The sequence below is a fragment of the Molossus molossus genome, unplaced genomic scaffold (assembly GCF_014108415.1).
Source record: "Molossus molossus isolate mMolMol1 unplaced genomic scaffold, mMolMol1.p scaffold_m16_p_19, whole genome shotgun sequence".
Classification (NCBI taxonomy): Eukaryota; Metazoa; Chordata; class Mammalia; order Chiroptera; family Molossidae; genus Molossus; species Molossus molossus.
The window spans coordinates 43,207,436-43,229,115 of record NW_023425354.1 but is presented as its reverse complement, the minus strand read 5'-3'; the positions used below and the strand labels follow the sequence as shown (position 1 = coordinate 43,229,115).

General features: G+C 38.5%; 1 protein-coding gene across 12 annotated transcripts in view; it reads right to left on the bottom strand.

Moving 5' to 3' along the window:
* Positions 1–21,680, bottom strand: part of PAFAH1B1 (platelet activating factor acetylhydrolase 1b regulatory subunit 1) — an 88,007-nt gene that overhangs the window by 18,979 nt on the left and 47,348 nt on the right. For 11 of the 12 annotated variants that reach the window (XM_036270001.1, XM_036269997.1, XM_036269995.1 and 8 more), the window contains 3 exons: positions 6,263–6,347; positions 5,957–6,031; positions 4,895–5,101 (listed from right to left, as the gene is read on the bottom strand). In XM_036270001.1, the coding sequence (XP_036125894.1) occupies positions 4,895–5,101; positions 5,957–6,031; positions 6,263–6,347 (367 nt within the window). The remainder of the gene's footprint in view (positions 1–4,894; positions 5,102–5,956; positions 6,032–6,262; positions 6,348–21,680) is intronic. The other variant, XM_036270003.1, reaches the window with a different exon arrangement.

Here is a 21,680-nt window from a genome sequence, read left to right as displayed (position 1 = left end):
ATGAAACTGAACCCTCAACTCTTTGGTCTGCAGGCCGATGTTCTAACTGCTGAGCCAAACCAGCCAGGGCAATATATATTATTATCAATATTTTTTCTTTATTGATTTTAGAGAGAGAGCAAGGGAGAGGGAGAGAGAAAACATCAATGACAGAGAACATCGATTGGCTGCCTCCTGCATCCCCCCCACTATGATTTGGCCCACAACCTGGGCATGTGCCCTGACTGGGAATTGAACTGGCAACCTCTTGGTGCATGGGTTGAAACTCAACCAGTGAGCCACACCAGCTGCGTCAGGACAATATATATATTATCTTTTTAATCTGCATTTCTTCTATTAGTACTAAGACCAAACTTGTTATTGTTGGCCAGCCACTTTTCTTCTATGAATTATCTGTTCCTTTCCTACAGTTCATTTTTTTATTGAGATGTTTGTTTTTCATGTTTGTTTGAACTCTTTATATATTCAAGTTAGCAATCTTTTTTTTTTTTTATCCTCACCCGAGGACATTTTTCGATATTTTGTTCAGATAGAGTGAGAGGGAGGGAGAGAGAGAGAGAAACATCGACATGAAAGCGACACATTGAGTGGTTGCCACACAACGACCCAACCAGGGCTGGGGACAAACTGCAACCAAGGTACGTGCCCTTAGCGGGAACCGAACCCGGGTCTCTCCGGACCGCAGGCCGACGCTCTAACCGCTGAGCCAAACCGGCCAGGGCTCAAGTTAGCAATCATTAATCTACTTTATTAGTTTAATGTATGTTTCAGGTTTGTATGCTGTTCATATTTTTTTAGTATTTCAGAATTAGTTCTAGCCCTGGACGGTTTGGTTCAGCAGTTAGAACATCAACCGATGGACCAGAGTCTAGGGTTCAATTCCTGGTCAAGGGCACGTACCTTGGTTGCAGGTTCAATCTCCGGCCCTTACTGGGTTCATGTGGGAGGCAACCAATCGATGTTTCTCTCTCCCCCCCCCACTCTATCTAAAAAAAAAAAAATCAATGAAAAAATATCGAGTGAGGATTAAAAAAAAAAATCTAGAGATATTTCAAAACTTTAAATGATGCAATTAATAATACTGTCATGGCCCTGGCCAGTCTGGCTCAGCGGCTGAGCACCAGCCTTGTGGACCAGAGAGTCCCCCGTTTGGTTCCCGCTAGGGGCACAGTTACCACACACACACAAAAAAAAATTACTGTCATGAAGCCCTGGCTGGCTGGCTGGCTGAGTTGGTTGAAGTGTCATCCTGTGCACCAAAAAGGGTTGTAGGGCACATACCTAGATTGCAGGTTCAATCTAAGGTCGGGGCATGTACAGGAGGCAACTGATCCATGTTTCTCTCTCACAATGATGTTTCTCTATCTGTTCCTCCCTCCCTCTCTCTAAAATCAATAAACATATCCTCAGGTGAGAATTAAAATAATTTTAAACAAAAATACTGTCATGAACTATTCCAAATTATCTACTCTCTATCAGTTTTTCTAAATTATTATAGTTCAAATATTGATGATGTAAATGAATGGTTCTAAAAGGAAATTCCTGACATTAAAAATAACACAAATCTGCTGTATTTACCAGATACACAAGAGAAATTTAATTTTGTTACTGATAACTGTAACATTAGCAACAGTTTTTTGAGTCTTACTATTGTTGTTAATCCTCACTCAAGGATATTTTTCCATTGATCTTAGAGAGTAGAAGATGGAGGAAGAGAGGGGGGAGGGAAAGAGAGAGAGAGAGAGAGAAATATCAATGTGAGAAAGACACATCAATTGGTTGCCTCCCACACTGCTCTGACTAGGCCAGGGATCAAACCTGCAACCCAAGTACATGCCCTCATTGACCGGGAATCAAACCCAAGACTCTTCAGTGTATCGAATGATGCTTTAACCACTAAACCATGCTGGCCAGGGCTATATTACTTCATTTGAAGGAAAAGAATCTGATGAGATATATATATATATAAAAAGATTTTTTAGAACTGATTTTGAGAGAGGAAGGGATAGAAACATTAATGACAGAGAAACATCCATTGACTGCCTTCTGCATGCCCCCTACTGAGGATTGAGCCAGCAACCTGGGCATGTGCACCGGACAACACCTAACCAACTGGGCCACACTGGCTAGGGCTCTTATAAAAAAAAAAATTTTTTTTAAAAATCCTCACCCGAAGACATTTTCCCATTAATCTTCAGGGAGGGAGGGAGGGAGGAAGAGAGGGAGAGAGAGAGGGAGGGAGAGGGAGGGAGAGAGAGAGAGAGAGAGAGAGAGAGAGAGAGAGAGAGAGAGAGAGACATCGACTGGTTGCCTCCCACATGACCCTAACCAGGACCAGGAATCAAACCACAACAGAGGTACTGCTCTTGACCGGAATCGAACCTGCGACTCACTGGTCCGCCAGCTGATGCTCTAACCATTAAACCAAACTTGGCCAGGGCTTATGACATATTTTTAATCCCCCTTCCCAACAAAGGAGAGAATAGAGCTTTAAACATAATCACTTTGCCCAACATAGTCACAAAATTACAAAAAACTCTGTGTGTTTTCCTTTGAATTTTTGGAAAGGAGTTCTATCCCAACTATCACTTAGAAATCACCTAACACATACAACTGAAGAAAAAAAACATAAAGGGAAGTAAAACAGTCTTTTTTTTCATTCCACAAATTATCAAAATAAGTAATTTATAAGAAAAAAAGCTTTATGTATAAAAATAAACAGAAAATTATTTATGATAGATGACTAAAAAGAATTTAAAATCCAAAGGAAGATTTGTTAATGGTGCTGAAACACTGCTGACACTAAGTACTTCTTTAGTATCTGACCAGCACTGTGGTAAGTAGTTTCCCTGTATTAACTCATTTAATCCTCCCAAATGCCTGAGGTAGGTATTATCTCCATTTCACAGATGAGGAAAGGAAAGCACAAAAAGTTAATTTGCTCATGATCACATTAATTATTAAATGGCTGGGTCAGTATCTGAACCCAGAACCTGTGCTCTTGACTATTAATTACCCTACAGTCTCCACATACAAATAAAACAATCAGTTTTAAATCATTAAAAATCATGATTCATTAGAAACAAAGAAAGGTGTTTCTAAAATAAGTGTAATCAAAAGAGGAAACAAAACTAAAAACAATGCTTTTTTATTAATAAAACAACCATGTGTGCACATTAAATAAAGATTAAATGGGAGGGAAATCAAATAATTGCTGAGATATGTAGTATGACTATAGATAAAAAATTTAAAACTTCTATTTGTAGTATTTTTCCCATGGGGTAAATGTTTCTTGGTTCTCCATTTCTTTAATCAGAGCAGAGAAAACTTATTCACAATTATAAAAGAGATGTAAATAATATGAACCTTGGCAATCTAAAAATAATAGGGCTTATACAAAAGTATCTGCTAAATGGAGGGAAATGATAAGCAGTACCATTTGTAATATTTTAAAGTTGACTCCACATATGTATTTTAAGATGGCACATTTACAGTTTTGTTTATGCTTTTCAACCACCACTGCAAAATCAATAGTTAAGACTGGGTTTTCAACCTATTCAAAAAGGTTTACCTTCACTCCTATGCCTCATGATAGCAGTGCAGCTTTTTAGTACACAAGACTATCATGAAATCAATAATTTAAATACATGTCTACATACATCTGAAAAACAGCAATATAGTAAGGTATTAAGTATGTAATCATCTTAGCCTACAGAAGTACATGATGTACATGGGAATTTTAAGACTCTCTTCCAATGATTCTGCAGCCCGCCCCATGGATCACCAGCCTACAGGACAGAAGGAAGCCACTGATTTAGAAACTAAAGAAACCACAATAGGAAAACATAGAACAACGTTTAATATGAACAATGGGTTAAGTATAAGTCACAGTTAAGTGTTTCCTGCATTTTATATTAGACTGCTGCTGTGTGATATATACAATCTTAACAATGTACTCATATTTTCCTAAAACTCTACAAATGAAACTTAAACTGAAATAAGCCTTAAAACAGAGAAACCTACCTAAACCTTTTAACTATATTTTACTTGTCTTTATGTAGGGTTTATACAACTGTTGTCTGGATCAAAAGGAATGACAAAAACAACTTTTTTTGTGATTAAAAGATAAAACATTAAAATGCATATGATTATTATGAAAAAAAGAGAAAGAAATATGTAACTTTATATAGTGATAAGACCCTACATTCCTATATCCCTGGAGAAAAGAACTACCACTTAATTTGGAATCAAAGCCAATATTAAATACATTAAGGAGAGTCCAATTTAAATAAATTTTCCATTAAATTATTTTGCAGAATAGTATGGCCAGTGTGGCTCAGTGGACTGAGCGTCATCCCATGGCCTGAGAGGCCTCTGTTTGATGCCCGGTCAGGGCACATGCCCAGGTTTTGGACTCATTTCCTAGTATGGGTGTGCAGGAGGCAGCCAACTGATGTTTCTCACCCATGTTTTTTATCTCTCTCTAAAAATAATTCTTTTGCAGAATATATTCATCTGCTGAATTATTAATGTTGTCATCCTGTGTTTTTATCTTTCACCTCTGCTTAAAAGTAAGGCACACACTTATATCTTCATTCTCCAAGAACAAAAATTATTCAAGCACTAGGTGACCTACTGTGCAACACTAAATTAGCAACACCCAATTCTCTCAAATTCATCAGTGAACTTGCCTCCCAGGAGCTATAATCGTATTCTACAAATTTTATTTTAATTCTATCTTTCAAGATTTAGAACCACTCACAGTTTCAAAGATTCTCCTTTCCCTCTTTTTAGGTCTTCATTTTCAGGACCTTTTTATTTCTTTCACCCAATTAAATTTAAATCTGTTTTTAACAATTACCCTATTGCACATCCATCATTTTGAAAAAACTACCTTAATTGTAGCATCCTCTGAAGCAGAGACCATAACACTGAATACAGGATGGAAAATAACTCGAGTGACTGGACTCCTATGACCACTCAATGCATATTTTTCTGGTGGACGGGGAATCCATTCTTTTGGGTCTCGTTTCTGACCAAGAGGTCCACCCGACGTAAATTCTTCTTTTGCTTCATTTAGTTTTGATTCTAATTCCATAACCTTGAAAATAAACACATGATTATGGTACACAAACAGACTCCAATTTTATTTGATATTTTTTAAAACTGCATTCATTTTGTATCAATATATGCAGAACACTTGAAAAAATTTTTCATTAATTTACAGAGTATTCATTATTTATTAAAAATTAAGTACAATTTTGTTGTAACTACTTAAAAAAAACCTTCAATTTATATCTATTTAGAGGAAGAGTAGTGCACCTGTGTTGGTCCTTCTAAGTCTTCTACTCTTAATAAATTCTTCCTAAACCAAATTTACATTACACATGCTAATAATAATATTTATAATAAAAGCCAACATTTATTTAACATCTATGTGTTAGGTACTTTTCTTTCTAAGAGCATTTTATATATTAATTTATGTTATAACAACGTTATTTATTTATTCTAGCTTTGCCTACCAACAGTATACATTTTAGGACCAGAATATTTTTTATTGTCTTCACTTTTCACATAAAGATAAAAGCTCAGAGATAAAAATAACTTGTGTAAGTGCACATTTTAGTGCTCTTTTCCCAGCATCACATTGGCTTTATGCTGTTCTTCCCATCTAAACAAGTGAACAAATAAGTTCTTTAGTATCAATTCCCTGAAGTCAAATTTAAGTAGATTCAACCCAGCCAGTTTCCAGATTGCACGAGTTACCATGCATCAGCAATGGTCTGTCTGGGTCAAAGTATTTTTTAATGCATAGAAATGTATTCTTACTTGCTTTTTCAAGATTAAATATAATTACTAATTAATGCAGAAGAATAACTTGTTATGTAAATGTTTTCAGAAAATTTATTTAAGAACATTCTAAATACAACTAACTTTAAAGGAAAAATTTAGTTACCTTCTTTTGTAATCTAATAACAGATGTCCATTTTTTTTCCAAAAGACCAGCATATTTCTTATCTAATTCTTCATTCTAGAGAAAAAAAATGAGAACTTTTAAAAATATGGCTCAACTACAACAGTTCAAGTCATACAGACCATTTATCTTTGAATCAAACTAAATATTAAAAATCTTATTATACCACAAAAAGGGTGAAAACCAAGTTTAGTGCCAAGTAAATAACAAATGATAAGATCTGTGAATAACTGAGATGACTGTTTACTGCTGATACTTGAGTAAAATCCACTGTAAAGTCAAACGTACCATATCTAATTCAGCTTCCTTTTTAAAAACTGAATATGCCTCTTCATAGCCATTTGAACGAAGATAATCTGCTATAGCTCGATTTCTGAAAGAAAACAAATTCAAATGACTCCTAACAAAATTTCATTTCTACTTTGAAGAAATGTTTTATTTAAAATCTCACGACAGTATCCCCTTCCAAAATATACAACAAGTATTTAACAAAAAAGGGACTACCCCAAGCCTCTAGATCATTTAGCCCTGTCATAGTGCATCCACATACTATATCATTCTTGTGCTTTTAGATTTAAGTTTCTAATAGGTCAAGATACAGCTTATATAATTAGGTATCAATTTGTAACAGTAATCATCAATTTTATTCATGTTTTCATTCAGCCTTCCCTTACTACTTGTTATGCTAATAGACACTCAAGGACTAGCAACGGAAATTTAGTTTTGTAGAAAGACTTGTTCTGCTAAAATTATAATTAGTATTTTAATATTAGAGACATTAAGAGTGGGTAAAAAAAAGAACACAAGCTATAAATTTAGTATACCATCACAGACTAAGACATTCATTTATAATTAGAACTAAAGCTGAATTAGCAGATGCCTTTTCATGTTTTTATATTCTTTCAAAGAGAAAATCAACTATCTCCCTCCTAAGACAACCTATTCCTCTATTTTTCTCTTTTTTTAGTATTAAGTCCACTGTGATACAAAGAGCTGTTTGCTTAAGATTTCCTTTAAAGCAACCTAAATTAAGTTAAAAGTTAACAGATAAAAGGTTAAACAAATTTTACATATATAAGTACACAATAAAGTAGTCCTTTCCACCACTGACCCCCAATATTCCACCCCTGAGGCAATCACTTTACCAGTGTTCTGTGTTTTCTTTCAAAGATAGTCTACCTATTAACATTCGTCCCTGCACAGGCTTCTAGAGATAATTAATACTTGATTTCAAAACAAACTGCAGTATATTATGTCTTACAATGTCATGTAACTCACTTAATCTTAGCAATCATTCTTTTTTTAATCCTCACCTGAGAATATGTTTTTACTGATTTTAGAGAGAGAAAGAGAGCCACAAACAACACAGATCAGTTGCTTCTCGCACCCACCCCAACCGGGGAGAGGATCAAAACTGCAACCTGGGTATATGCTCTGATGGGGAGCTGGACCTGTGACTCTTCTGTAAGGGACAATACTCTAACCAACTGAGCCACACTGGCCAGGGCAGCAATCATTTTTTATGAGATGTGAATCTGCCTTCTTCTATAATGTACTCCGCTATGAAAACATGCTTTTCTACTACAAACAATGCTTCTAGGACAACCCTTTGTATAAATGTAAATGCCACTACCCACCTACTGCTTTAAGGTAAAAATGCTTTAAGGTAAAAACACTCTAGTAGTAGTATACAATTGCTAAGATTAAGTTTTAATTCAATAGCATATTAAAAAAACAAAACCAAAAATAAAAACTGTGGAGTAAGATAACAGGAATTATCTTTATGTTCCAGGTAATTATTAGCATAACAGAAATTAAAGCACAATCACTAGTGGAAGACAAGGTCAGCACATCACATTCCTGGACAAGGGAGTTGAGGAAATGTAAATTCTTACTATTATTGTGAGTCTGTGTCTATGTGCTGTTCACACCACAGCCTGTACCCTTCTGGCCTACTCTACTAATGATTAACTTGATTCATTAAAAAGTATCTTCTTTATACATAGCTGAAATCTACTTCTTAATTTCTACCAAGCAGTTCTACTTGGGCCTTCCAAAACAATACAATAGGAAAGCAATGGCTTTCTCAAAATATTCTATCAAATATTATACTGTCAAAACCTGTATTACAAACCTTCAACAAAAATAAATTTCCCTTTGGTTAGAAATTCCCAAATAAGCCCTGGCCAGTTTGGCTCAGTGGTTAGAGTGCCGGCCCGCAGTCCAGAGAGACCTGTGTTTGGTTCCCGCTAAGGACAAGTACCTTGGTTGCAATTTGTTCCTGGCCCCGGATGGGAGACAACCAGTCGATGTGTCTCTCTGATATAGATGTTTCTCTCTCTCTCTTCCTTTCCTCCCTCTCTCCCTCTCACTCTATCTGAAGATGAATGCAAAAAAAAAAAAAAAAAAGAAATTTCCAAATAATAAGGGAAACAAGCACTATCTACTTCTTAACTTTATTCTTCTTTTCATCTAAAAAACCAAGAGCAACCAAATAAAGGGTAAACTGTCAAGGGTAAACAAATCTTATATAGCACTTGTAAATATTTAATGTTCCTTCCTAGCTCCACTCCTACTTCAGGGTCAATCAAGCCCCAATGCCTGAAACTTTGAACACAATGCACACAGTTCACAACTCTGAAACTCACATAACAGATAATATGTAAATGTTACATATGCACAAATTATAATGATTATAATCTTAATAGACTTAAAAAAAAAAAAGATAATTGGTGATACTTTTCCTGGTAAAAATATTAAAAGGAAAAAATTGCAAAATCACCATTCTGTTTTCCTCATTAAAAAAAAAAATCCCTGCCCTGGCCAGTTTGGCTCAGCGGTTAGAGCGTTGGCCTGCGGTCCGGAGAGACCCAGGTTCGGTTCCCGCTAAGGGCACGTGCTTCGGTTGCAGTTTGTCCCCGGCCCTGGTTGGTCGTTCGGGTGGCAGCCACTCGATGTGTCCCTTTCACATCGATGTTTCTCACTCTCTCTCCCTTCCTCTCTCTCCCTCCCACTCTGTCTGTGCAAAAAATGGAAAAGTGTCCTCAGGTGAGGATTAAAAAAAAAAAAAATCCCTGCCCTGGCCGGTTTGGCTCAGCAGTTAGAGCGTCGGCCTGCGGTCCTGAGAGACCCGGGTTCGGTTCCCGCTAAGGGCGCATACCTCGGTTGCGGTTTTGTCCCCGGCCCTGGTCGGTCGTGCGGGTGGCAGCCACTCGATGTGTTCCTTTCGCATCGATGTTTCTCTCTCTCCCTCTGTTCCTCTCTCTCCCTCCCACTCTATCTAACAAAAAATGGAAAAATGTCCTCCGGTGAGGATTAAAAAAAAAAAAAAAAAAAAAAATCCCTGCCCTGGCCCATGTTGCACAGTGGTTAGAGCACCAGCCCATGAACAGAAAGGTCTTCGGTTCAATTCTCAGTTAAAGGCATGTGTGGGAGGCAATGAATCGATGTGTCTCTCTCACACTGAAATTTCTCTCTCTCTCTCTCTCTCTCTCCCCCTTCCTCTCTCCTTTCCACTCTCTAAAATTCAATGGAAAAAATATCCTCGGGTGAGGATTAACCGAATAAAAAAAATTTTTTTTTAAACTGTTGCAATACGCAGAGGTCCTCAAATAACATCATTTCGTTATAACACTGCTGAGATGCCACAGGAACTTAACTCTGTTTATTAATTAGCCAATGATAAAATTGGTTACTTCAGTTCCAGAACCTATCAATAATCTTAACTGAGAACTTAATTATATTTCCATGTCTGTGGCTTAATCTAACACATATATATTTTTAAAAGATGTTGCATGGCAAATACAATTAACTAGAAAGATACAAGTAATTCTAATGTGCATAAAGCATCACAGCCAAAAAGTTGTATGCTACATTTATACATTTTATAAAATAAATTCAATTTAAAACAATATTTACTATTTCGTTTTTTTGTGTTTTTTTTTTTAAATCATCAACAGAGGGCATTTTAATTGAGTTTTAGAGAAAGGGGAAGAGAGAGAAAGAGAGAGGGATGTGAGAGAGAAACATCGATCTGTTGCCTTCCACATTAACCCCGACCAGGGCTGGGGATAGAACCTCAACCTTTTGGTGTATGGGATGACACTGCTACCAATTGTGCCACAATAACCTGGGGGTCACTATTTTTTTAGATCTAAAAACCATCCTGTTAAAATATGTAGAAAAGTATATTATCCCTATATTATATATTGGCAGACTGATTTATATCTAAGGTCACAAAATTAGCAAGTAGTGAAATAATTTAGGAAAATAATTCCCACTGACATTTATTGAGTGGGTGGGGAAGAAACTGGCTAAGCAGGTAGAGTTCTGCACTCCCTCCTTTAAGTAGAATTGTTCCATTTTTATTTATTTTCCTCCCATTCTCTAAAAATCAGTGGAGAAAATACCCCCGGGTGAGGATTAAAAAAAAAGGTGGCACCCTGGCCGCTTTGGCTCAGCAGTTAGAACGTCGGCCTGAGGTACAGAGAGACCCGGGTTCGGTTCCCGCTAAGGGCACGTACCTTGGTTGCAGTTTGTCCCCGGCCCTGGTTGGTCGTGCGAGTGGCAGCCACTCAATGTGTCCCTTTCACATCGATGTTTCTCTCTCTCTCTACCTCTCTCTCCCTCCCACTCTATCTGGAAAAAAAAAAAAAAAGGTGGCGGTGTAGGTAAACATGCTACTCAGCACCTCCCACAACCACATCAAAGTTCAAACTACATTACAGAGCCTCCATCATTCAGAAGGCCTGAAATCTAATTGAACAAAAAAGTCCTATAACTAAGGATATAAAGAAGAAGCCATTTAGAGACTGGCAGAGACTAGTAGGAGGGGTGGAGACTCAGAAAGAGCTGGTCCCACACCTGTGTGTGGTGCTTCAAAAGGAAGAGAGCCCTGGTCCAGTAGCTCAGTTGGTTAGACCATCCTCCAGATACACCAAGGTTGTGGGTTCAATCTCTGGTCACGACACATACAAAAAGAAATCAATGAATGAATAACTAAATAGAACAACAAATTGACCTCTCTCTTTCTCCCTCATTCTCTCACAGCCACCCCCCTCCCCTTTCTCAAAATCAAGAAATAAAACTGCCTGCGTATTGATTCACTAGTACTCACTCTGAGCTCCAGCACTGGGGCAGCAGCTGGAAAGTAGCCAGCGACATATGGGGAAGAGCTGAGTTGTCTGGCTTCGGGACAAGGGCTGGAGGGGAAGCTTTCTCTCAGACAGAAGTGCTGGCAGAAGCTATTGTTCCTTTGCTGAGCCCTCCCCCACAACAGAACATCAACCCTCACGATTCCCTGAGATCCAACTTGTGGGCCCACCCAAGCCGTTTCCAGAGGCTTTTCCATACAAACAGCCTCTCTTGGCTCATCCTTCTGACTTGCCCCAAATCTCTCAAACAAGCAGCATCTGGCCTTGGCATGCCCTATACCTCTTGCTAAGTGGCTCCAAGCCTGGCACTAGTGGCAGCCAGCCTCGGTTCGTAGCTTGGCCTCTCCTGGGCACTTCCAGGCCCAGCACAAGTAGCAGCCATTTGCAGACTGCCCGGTGGTCCTGGGCAGGGCACAGAGGTGGCTGACCTTGCACCTCCCAGGAGGCCCCACAGCCAGTGCACCTGATGAACAGCTTCAGACCACACCAAATTACAACCCAACCACCTCCATGAGTGACATATTCAAGGGGTAGACTCAGGGTACCAAAGCTCCACTGAAGTGAGCCCTGCTCCATGGGGTCAGCCCCTGTACAGCAGCTCCTGCATTGTAGTAGCAGCTGGTTCTTATAGCCAATCAGACTGGGTTTCAATCTCTCCCAGTGATGTGACAACAAAAATCAAGGCTCAACTACAACAGGACAGTGCATACAGCCCACAAAGGGGGTGCACCTGGAGCACCCAGCTCCGGTGGCCGAGGAGGCTGTGCCACTGGGCCCTACAGGACACCTACTACGTAAGGTCACCCTACCAAATCCAGGAGACGTACCAACTCTACCTAATATATATAAACAAACACAGGGAAGCAAAATTGAAGAGGCAAAGAAACAGGTTACAAACTAAAGAACAAGAAAAATCTCTAGAAAAAGAACTAAAGGAAATGGAGGAAAGCAAATGACCAGATACAGAATTCAAAACAATGGTTGTAAGGATGCTTAAGGAACTCAGTGAGAATTTCAACAGCATTAAAAAAGACATGGAGCCCAGCTGGTTCGATTCCTGTTCAGGGCACATGCCCAGGTTGTGGGCCCAATCCCTAGTGGGGAGCATGCAGTAGGCAGCCAATTGATGTTCTCTCTCACCAATGTTTCTATCTTTCTCCTTCTTCCTTCCTCTCTCTCTAAAAATCAGTAATAAAAAAAAAGACATGGATGCCCAGCCGTTGTGGCTCAGTGGATTGAGCATCATCCTATGGTTGAGAGGCCCCGGTTCGATTCCAGGTCAGGGCACATGTCTGAGTTGCAGGCTTGATCTTGGTGGGAGGCATATAGGAGGCAGCCAATCGACATTTCTCTCTCTCACACAGATGTTTCTCTCTCTCTCCCTTCCTCTCTAAAAAAAAAATCAATGAAAGCATATTATAAAAAAAAGACATGGAGCCCTGGCTGGTGTGGCTCAATTGGTTGGAGTATCGTCCTGTAACACCAAATGGCTGGGGGTTTGATTCCCGGTTGGGGTATATATGGGAGACAACCAATTTCCCCCTCCCCCACCCCTCCACTGCCTCTCTAAAATCAATAAAAACATATCCTCGGGTGAGGATTTAAAAAAAAAAGGGATGTGGAAACCATAAAAAAGAATCAGTCAGAAATAAAGGATACACAAACTGAAGTAAAGACTAAACTACAGGAAATCAACAGTAGAATAGATGAAAGAAAGAAATCAGCAATTTGTAATATAAGCAGAAAACACCCTACCAGAACAGAAAAAATGAAAATAAATTAAAAGAAAAAAAAAGAGAGAGAGAGAGAGAATAGCGTAAGGAGTCTCTGGGCCAACTTCAAATGTACCAACATTCACATTATCAGAATCCTGGAAGAGAAAGAGCAAGAAATTGAAAACCTATTTGAAAAAATAATGATGAAAAACTTCTCTAACCTGGTGAAGGAAATAGACATACAAGTCCAGGAAGCACAGCGAGTCCCAAACAAGATGAACCCAAGAGGCCCACACCAAAACACATCATAATTAAAATGCCAAAGGTTAAAGACACAGAGAAAACCTGAAGAGCATTTAGTTACCTACTAAGGAGCGCCCATAAGATTTCTCAACAGAAACTTTGCAGGTCAGAAGAGACTGGCAATGACATAGTCAAAGTGATGAAAAGCAAAGACCTACCATAAAGATTACTCTACCCAGCAAAGCTATCATTTAGAATCAAAGGACAGATAAAAGAGTTTCCAAGACAAAAATAAGCTAAAGTTTGGTGATTCATCACCACCAAACCAATCTTACAAGAAATGTTAAAGGGTCTTCAAGAAGAGGAAGAAAATGAAAAATAAAAAACATGAATAATAAGCCTTGCTCCGTGTGGTTTAGGTGGCTGAAGTGTCATCCCATATAACTAAAGGTTGCGGATTCAATTCTTGGTCAGGGCACATACCTAGGTCGTGAGCTTGATCCCCAGTTGGGGCACGTACAGAAGGCAACCAACTGATGTCCTCCCACATCAACGTTTCTCTCTCTCTCTCTCCCTTCCTCCCTCTCTAAAAATCAATAAGCAGCTCTGGCCGGTTTGGCTCAGCGGTTAGAGCCTCGGCCCACGGACCAGAGAAGTCCCAGGTTTGGTTCCCGCTAAGGGCATGTACCTCAGTTGCAGTTTGTTCCTGGCCCCGGTTGGGGTTATGTGGGTGGCAACCACTCGCTGTGTCTCTCTCACATCGATGTTTCTCTCTCTTCCTCCCTCTCTTTCCCGCTCTATCTGAAGATACATGCAAAAATGTCCTCAGGTGAGGATAAAAAAAAAATTTTAAAAGGTGGGGACTAAGGGAAAGAGAATGGTACATGATGGAGATCTCAATGTATATTTGATCAAATTCTTCAACATCTTAAACCTTCAACCAAATATAACAATTAGTGTTAAAACACTAGAAATATTTGCACTGTCAAGAATAAGACAAGGGCCCTGGCCGGTTTGGCTCAGCGGTTAGTGTCAGCCCCAACCAATGAGTTTGATTCCAGTCAAGGTCACGGACCTTGGTTGTAGTTCGGTCCCCAGCCCTGGTCAAAGTCATGTAGAAGGCAACCAGTCGATGTGTCTCTCTCACATCAATCAAGGTGAAAATGACAACACATCTCAAGAAACTCAAAGAATCATACTGTTAAAGACAGGGAGTTCCTGAATTTACTCAGGTTTCCCTTTGAAGGTCAGAGAATAGCTGATAATCACATTCCAAGGGAACTGGGAATGGAGGAAGATGTGATTAATGTTTATCAGGAACAAATGGGATCATTCAATGATTCAGATATTCTTTTAAGTTTATTTTTCCTAAATTCCTTTTATTTTTAATTTAAAAAAATATTGTGCCCAGCCAGTGTGGCTCAGTGGACTGAGCATTGTTCCAGGGACTGAGAGGTCCCTGTTTGATTTCTGGTCAGGGCACATGCCCAGGTTTTGGGCTCCATCCCCAGTACGGGGGTGTGCAGGAGGCAGCCGATGGTTGTTTCTCTCTCACATAGATGTTTTTCTCTCTCTAAAAAACCAATAATTAAAAAACATTAAGAAATATAGTATTAATGTAATGTGGTGTTCAAAATGAAATTGAAAACTGACACAACCCCACCATCTCTTTAAAACATCTGGTAATCTGAATTCTAGTTCCCATTATTCATTATTGTTTTCATTGTGCTGACTTTTGGTGATCAACCCTTAACCCCCTTCATATTGCCCTCTCCTTTTTAAGTATTACATGTTCGCACAGGGAGGCCACCTTTCTCAGGACTGTGCATTTTCAGGCTTGTGATAAATAAGGTCAACCAATGCAAGTGTGTACAATGCCTTTCTAATTGGTCCTGAAATTCTAGCATGAAATTGCTTCACTCCTGGACTATGACTTTCAGTGGGAGACGGAAGATTTTCAGAGAACTGAACTGTGGAAAAATGACCTTTCCTCAACTTGAAGCTACTTTGAAAATCTGAAGGTCTGGACCAAAAGAAGAGGAGTACCAGGCTGGAGTCAAGATGACAGGTAAGTTGAGAGTAAAGACTAACTCCAAAGATGGCTTCACTGAAGAGACACCATTTTAAGAGTTAAAAAAAAAAATCTTGTCAGAAGAGCCCAGGAAAGTTTCATTTTTTTTTTTCCCTCACCCGAGGACATTTTTCCATTTTTGTTCAGGTAGAGTGGGAGGGGGAGAGAGGAACAGAGAGAGAAACATCGACGTGAAGGGACACATCGAGTGGCTGCCACCCGCACGACCAACCAGGGCCGGGGACAAACTGCAACCGAGGCACGCGCCCTTAGCGGGAACCGAACCCGGGTCTCTCCGGATTGCAGGCCGACGCTCTAACCGCTGAGCCAAACCGGCCAGGGCGGAAAGTTTCATTTTCATTAGCAGTTAATAAAGTTATTCCTGCAGAAGTGTGTATAACAGAACACTACGCTTTTTCATTTTATTTGTACTTTTGACTTGGGATAGAGGTTTTATTTATTTATTTTATATGTATATTTGATTAATCCTCACTCCAGGATATTTTTCCATTGATTTTTTAGGTAGAGTGGAAGGAAGGGTGGGAGAGAGAGGAGGTAGGGAGGGAAAGAGAGAGAGGAGGGAGGGGAGAGAGAGAGAGAGAAACTTCAATGTGAGAGAGACATCAACTGGTTGCCTTCAGCACGACCCAGACCAGAGCCGGGGATCAAACTTGTAACCCAGGTACGTGCCCCTGACAGGAAATTGAATGGGACTGCAACCCTTCAGTCCAAGAGCCAATGCTCTAACCACTAAGCCGGGTTTTAAACGGACGCCGTCTGTACCAGCTTCATGAAAATAAACAAAATACATAAAAAAACAACAACATACAAACAGAAAAAACAGGTCATATCATAAGTAAGCATGTCCAGAATCACCTGGATATATATAGGTTCTATTTGTTGATGGAGCAGTATTCAGCCTTTATTGAACAGAATAGTCAATAATCTACAATATAGTTAATAATGGATTTTATCTTCAGAATTAGTATGGGTCAAGTCATAATATATGGCTGTCAATCCACTGCTGTCTGATGAATCATTTACTTGTCCCTCATCCCATTTCATCACTCAAATACCTAACTGCATTTCAGCCTTCAGCTGACCTCCAAGCTCATATAGGAAATAGGAGCTACTTAGCATATATATATATTTCCCAACTTCCTGACTGATATGTGTGGCATTGCCTTCCTTCTTCTACAATGTGTCTTTTCTTCTGTCTAATACAATCTTCTAGAATAGAGTTCAATCTTTCAGTAAAATGAAATATGATGTGGCATAATAAAAGCGCTTTGTATGAGTTCTACAGAAAGTCAACAATTTTGACTTTGATGACAACATCTTGATCATCTTTAGGGATTGCCTACATTCCACTCTTGTCAATAAATACTGAAATGTATTTTTGAGACAATCAGCAATTTCATGATTTTGGTTCATATTCACAAATAAAGCATTTGTTTTTGGCTTACTGTTTTGAAAAGTTGAACATCAACAACAGGAAAAAATACCAGTACTCCTACACTATAGGATGTCATTACTTGTTTCCTGGAATGATCAGAATATAATGCATTCTACTAAATGAAATATTTCTACTAAAAAACCTTTAAGAATAAAAAGATTAAATATAACACAACCTAAGAATACTTTAATCTCCCTCTGAAAAATCAGATGACCTTTTATAATCTTTTGCTGGAAGGTAATCACCGGGAACTTTAATAATCATTATATGTGAAGTGATAATATGAGGCAATATGGTTATAAGGCTCCATTATTATTAATTTTTTTAAGTTTAAAAAAACAGCAGAATCTCAAAAGCCAGTTGGATAAAAGCAGTATATTAAGAAGTTTATGTTTAAACAGATTTACTTTTTATAGCCAATAAAAACATACAGTTGTTTTTATAAATATAAAAACCTGAAATTGCAATAATATGAATTAGTTCCAGTCTCATTTCAGGCCTTAGATCCAATTCATTCATGTATTTTGCTTTTACTGCCCAGTATGAAGAAAATCCTAATTCATGCAGGTAAGTAGTACAAACAGTAACTGGATTTAAACAATTCAATCGCAATCTCAGAGGATTCAATTAAACTGAGTTAAAAGATTTAAAAAGGAGCCATGGCCGGTTTGGCTCAGCGGTTAGAGCATCGACCCGCGGACCATAGAGTCCCAAGTTCGGTTCCCACTATGGGCACGTACCTTGGTTGCAGTTTGTCTCTGGCCCCAGTTGGGGTTGTGTGGGTGGCAACCAGTTTCTTTCTCTCTCTTCCTCCCTCTCCCCCTCCCGCTCTACCTGAAGATAAATGCAAAGATGTCCTCAGGTGAGGATAAAAAAAAAGATTTAAGGAGCCCTGGCCATTTGGCTCAGCAGTTAGAGCACCGGCCTGCAGACCACAGAGTCCGGGGTTTAATTCCAACCAAGGGCATGTACTTTGGTTGTGGTTCATCCCAGACCTGGTCGGGTCGTGCGGGAAGCAACCAGTCGATGTGTCTCTATCACATGGATGTTTCTCTCTGTCCCTCCCTCCCTCCCACTCTATATAATGATAAATAGAAAAATATCCTTGGGTGAGAAATTAAAAATAAAAGAGATTTAAAAAGGAGTGGGCAATACCTGTTTGAAAGCTGAATCACTAACAAGATCAAAACATTGTTCCTATTCCTATTATAGGTCCTAAAGCCAGACGTGTCCAAAACTTTAAGCACTAAAACTATTTGTAATAAGATACTGCCATGATGCATGGTATTGTGCCCACGCTTGTCTTTACAATTATTCACAATATGATGACAATGTGCATATGTGGTAGAGCCTTGTCTTATATCTAATTCAACTCCATAAACATGTGTTGCTGTAGTGTATTCTCATGTACAGTTTTAAGTGTGTAGTAGGTAAGAGCAAATCTTTACATTTTAAACACCAGGGCAGAACCACTTTCTAATCAATACTGAGTGTGTATGTGTATAGTTTCTTTTTAAATGACTTTTCAGAGAGAGAGGAAGGGGGAGAGAGAGAAACATCGATCAGCTGCCTCTTGTATGGCGCCCCCCCAATGGGGATTGAGCCCGCAACCTGACCCGGAATCAAACTGGGACCTCTCAGTCCGTGGGACGATGCTCAATCCTCCGAACCACACTAGCCAGGCAGTACTAAGTATATATAATGTTCAAATATATGCACAGAAAAAACCCAAATACCTCAGCTAACTGCAGAAGTTAGTTTTTTGTTTTGTTTTCTTGTTAAATCCTTACCCAAGGATATTTTTCAGCAAGAAAAAAAGTATTCCATAGCATGCAAAGACTCAGGAAGGTCCATTTATAAACCCATCTTGAGAAAGGTACATAATTGACAAAATCTACCCAACCAACAGAGTAATCAAAATAAGAATACAAAAATGGCCCTGGCTGGTTTGGCTCAGCAGTTAAAGCATCGGCCTGCAGATCAGAGAGACCGGGTTCGGTTCCCGCTAAGGGCACGTACCTCAGTTGCAGTTTGTCCTCAGCCCCTATTGGGGTACTGTGGGTGGCAGCCTGTCAATGTGTCTCTCTCACATCGATGTTTCTCTCTCTTCCTCCCTCTGTCCCTCCCGCTCTATCTGAAGATAAACGCAAAAATGTCCTCAGGCAAGAATAAAAAAAAAAAAAAAGAATACAAAAATGATCCAAACTAATCAAATTATACACATTAAATATGCACAGTTCTTTGTATGTCAATTATACTTCAATAAAGCTGTTTTATTAACTAATTAATTTATTTATTTTTGTGGTACGTGCCCCTAGCGGGAACCGAACCTGGGACTCTCTGGTCCACAGGCGGATGCTGAACCGCTGAGCCAAACTGGCCAGGGCTCAATAAAGCTGTTTTTAAAAAAAATGAAAGAATGGAAAAGTTGTGGCACCAAAAACTTATGGATGAGCAACAAATCAAGCAGAGTGCAAATATTATCAACCAGGACAACATAAAAATAAAACTTTCCTCATCTTACATGGGAGAAGATGAATAAAATTTGATAGAGAAACAAAGGTCTAAATTTATTTTGTTAAAAGTAACTAACAATAGATAACACCACTTCCAAATTCACAGAAAGGGTGACAAAAATATTAAAAACAGGTTGTAAAGTACAATTCTATTTTATAAATTATGAAAAAATATACTTCATAAAATGTTTAATAACTACATGAAAAATATCTGAAAATAGTATAATATACAGAATAATGGTGGCCACCTCTGAAAAGTGAGACTGAGAAATGGGGCGGGGGGAATACTTACACTGACTTAAATTAATTTTGTAATAGAATTCTATTCAATAAATAATGAATTTGAAATCAGAAAACTGATTTTGCCTCCAGTACTACTCATGAAACTAAACAATTTTAATTTCTACAATCTTCAGTTTATCTATAAAATATATTGGTCATATCCACATAAATGGTTTTTTATATCATTCATGTTCATACACCTCAGAGTAGAAAGGACAAAGAAGGCAGGCAATACACATTTGTTGAGTTGAATCACATTTAGTAGTACTGCTCAAATTATGTTTCAAGCATATAAAATCTCATTTCATTTCTACCAAAAAAAACACACAAAACCTCAAAGAATTTTACAAGTTAATTGCTAGCCAACCTATTGGAAATGCTAAAATGTTATAAAGGCAAATTGAGGTGCCAAAATTTATTTTACTTGTAAGAGGCACATAAACATTTGTTTCCATCATAATAAATACATATTCATATTATTTTAAAAAACAAGAGAAAAAGCAAAAATCTTCATTTTATTTCCTTACTAAAAACTGAAAGAGCCCTGGCCGGTTTGGCTCAGCGGTTACAGCATTGGCCTGCGGTCCAGAGAGACCAGGGTTTGGTTCCCGCTAAGGGCGCGTACCTCGGTTGCAGTGTGTCCCCGGCCCTGGTTGGTCGTGCGGGTGGCAGCCACTCGATATGTCCCTTTCACGTTGATGTTTCTCTCTCTCTCTGTCTCTCTCTCCTTATCTCTCTCTCCTTCTCTCTCCCTCCCACTCTATCTGAACAAAAAATGGAAAAACGTCCTCGGGTGAGGATAAAAATAAATAAATAAAAGTCTCTACAAATTTAGCCAGTGACATTAGGTTTTATCCTTCTCAATCGATTTTTGTCCAAATTAAAAGCTCTATTTTTGGACATAATGTTTAAATATTCATCCTGAGTATGGGAGTAAAAACCATGACTTGTAGTCAGCTCACACAAGGCATTTGGAAAAATATCTGACTAGATATACCTCCAATAACACAATAGTACATATGCAGAGTTTTTAATTACAATATTATTTATAATTACAAATAGTAGAAACCACCTAAATGCTCAAATATGGAATAATTGAAGAAACTATGAAATAGCCTTGGTCAGTGTGGCTCAGTTGGTTGGGTGTTGTCCCATGCACCAGGAGGTTGCTGGTTCAATTCCAGGTAGAGGGCACTGACTGGGTTTTGGGCTCAATCACAGTGTGAGGTGTGCAGGAGGCAGCCAATCGATGTTGTGCTCTCATATTATGTCTCTCTCTCTCCCCCTTCCTCTAAGAAAAAAAAAAAATTCAATAAACTACTCTTTAAAAAAATAAAAAGAAACTATGATATACACACAATCCTTCTATCCAGCTGTTAAAAGAAAAAACAGGAGGATCTCTATGATATGGAGTGAGTTCCAGCAGATATTGCTAAGTGAAAAAGAGCTAAGTACAAAACAACACAAATAGTATGCTACCTTTTATTTAAGAAAGAAGAAACAAGAAAACATACATATATATCTCTTTTATCTTTATAAAAGAATAAGGTTGGTTCCTATAAGGAGTAAGGATGGGTAACTTAGAAGGGATTCAGGAGAGAGTAATACTTCTGAGTATACATTTTTGTATAACCTACATATTCAAAATATTATATTAAGTTAACAAGGATAAGAAGGGAAAGATACAGAAAACTGAAATACTGGACAGACAAACCCAACTGCATTTTATTTATTTTTATTTGTTTATTCCTCACCCGAGGATATTTTTCTATTTATGATCAGATAGAGTGGGAGGGAGGGAGAAAGAGAGACAGAGAGAAACATCAATGTGACAGAGCCACATCAACTGGTTGCCTCCCGCATGACGCAACCAGGGCCTGGGACGAACTGCAACCAAGGTAATATGTCCTTTATCAGAATCAAACCTGCGACTCTAACTGCTAAGCAAAACTGGCCAGTTTTAAATACATTTTAAATGAATATTATAACCACATGAAGAGGGAAAAATACAAAACAAAACTAATCCAAGTAATTTGTCCAGTACAATAAGCCCTTACTTCACATGATCAATAGGTTCTTTGGAAATGCGATGAAATGACAAATAATGAAACCAATTTTACCATAGGCTAACTGCTATAAAAGTTCCTATGGTATCGCACCAACACTGTACTGAAACGAGATGCCACTGAACAAAATGATGTTATTTAAGGATCTGCCTGTATTTTTTTTTTTTTTTTATCCTCACCCGAGGACATTTTCCCATTTTTTGT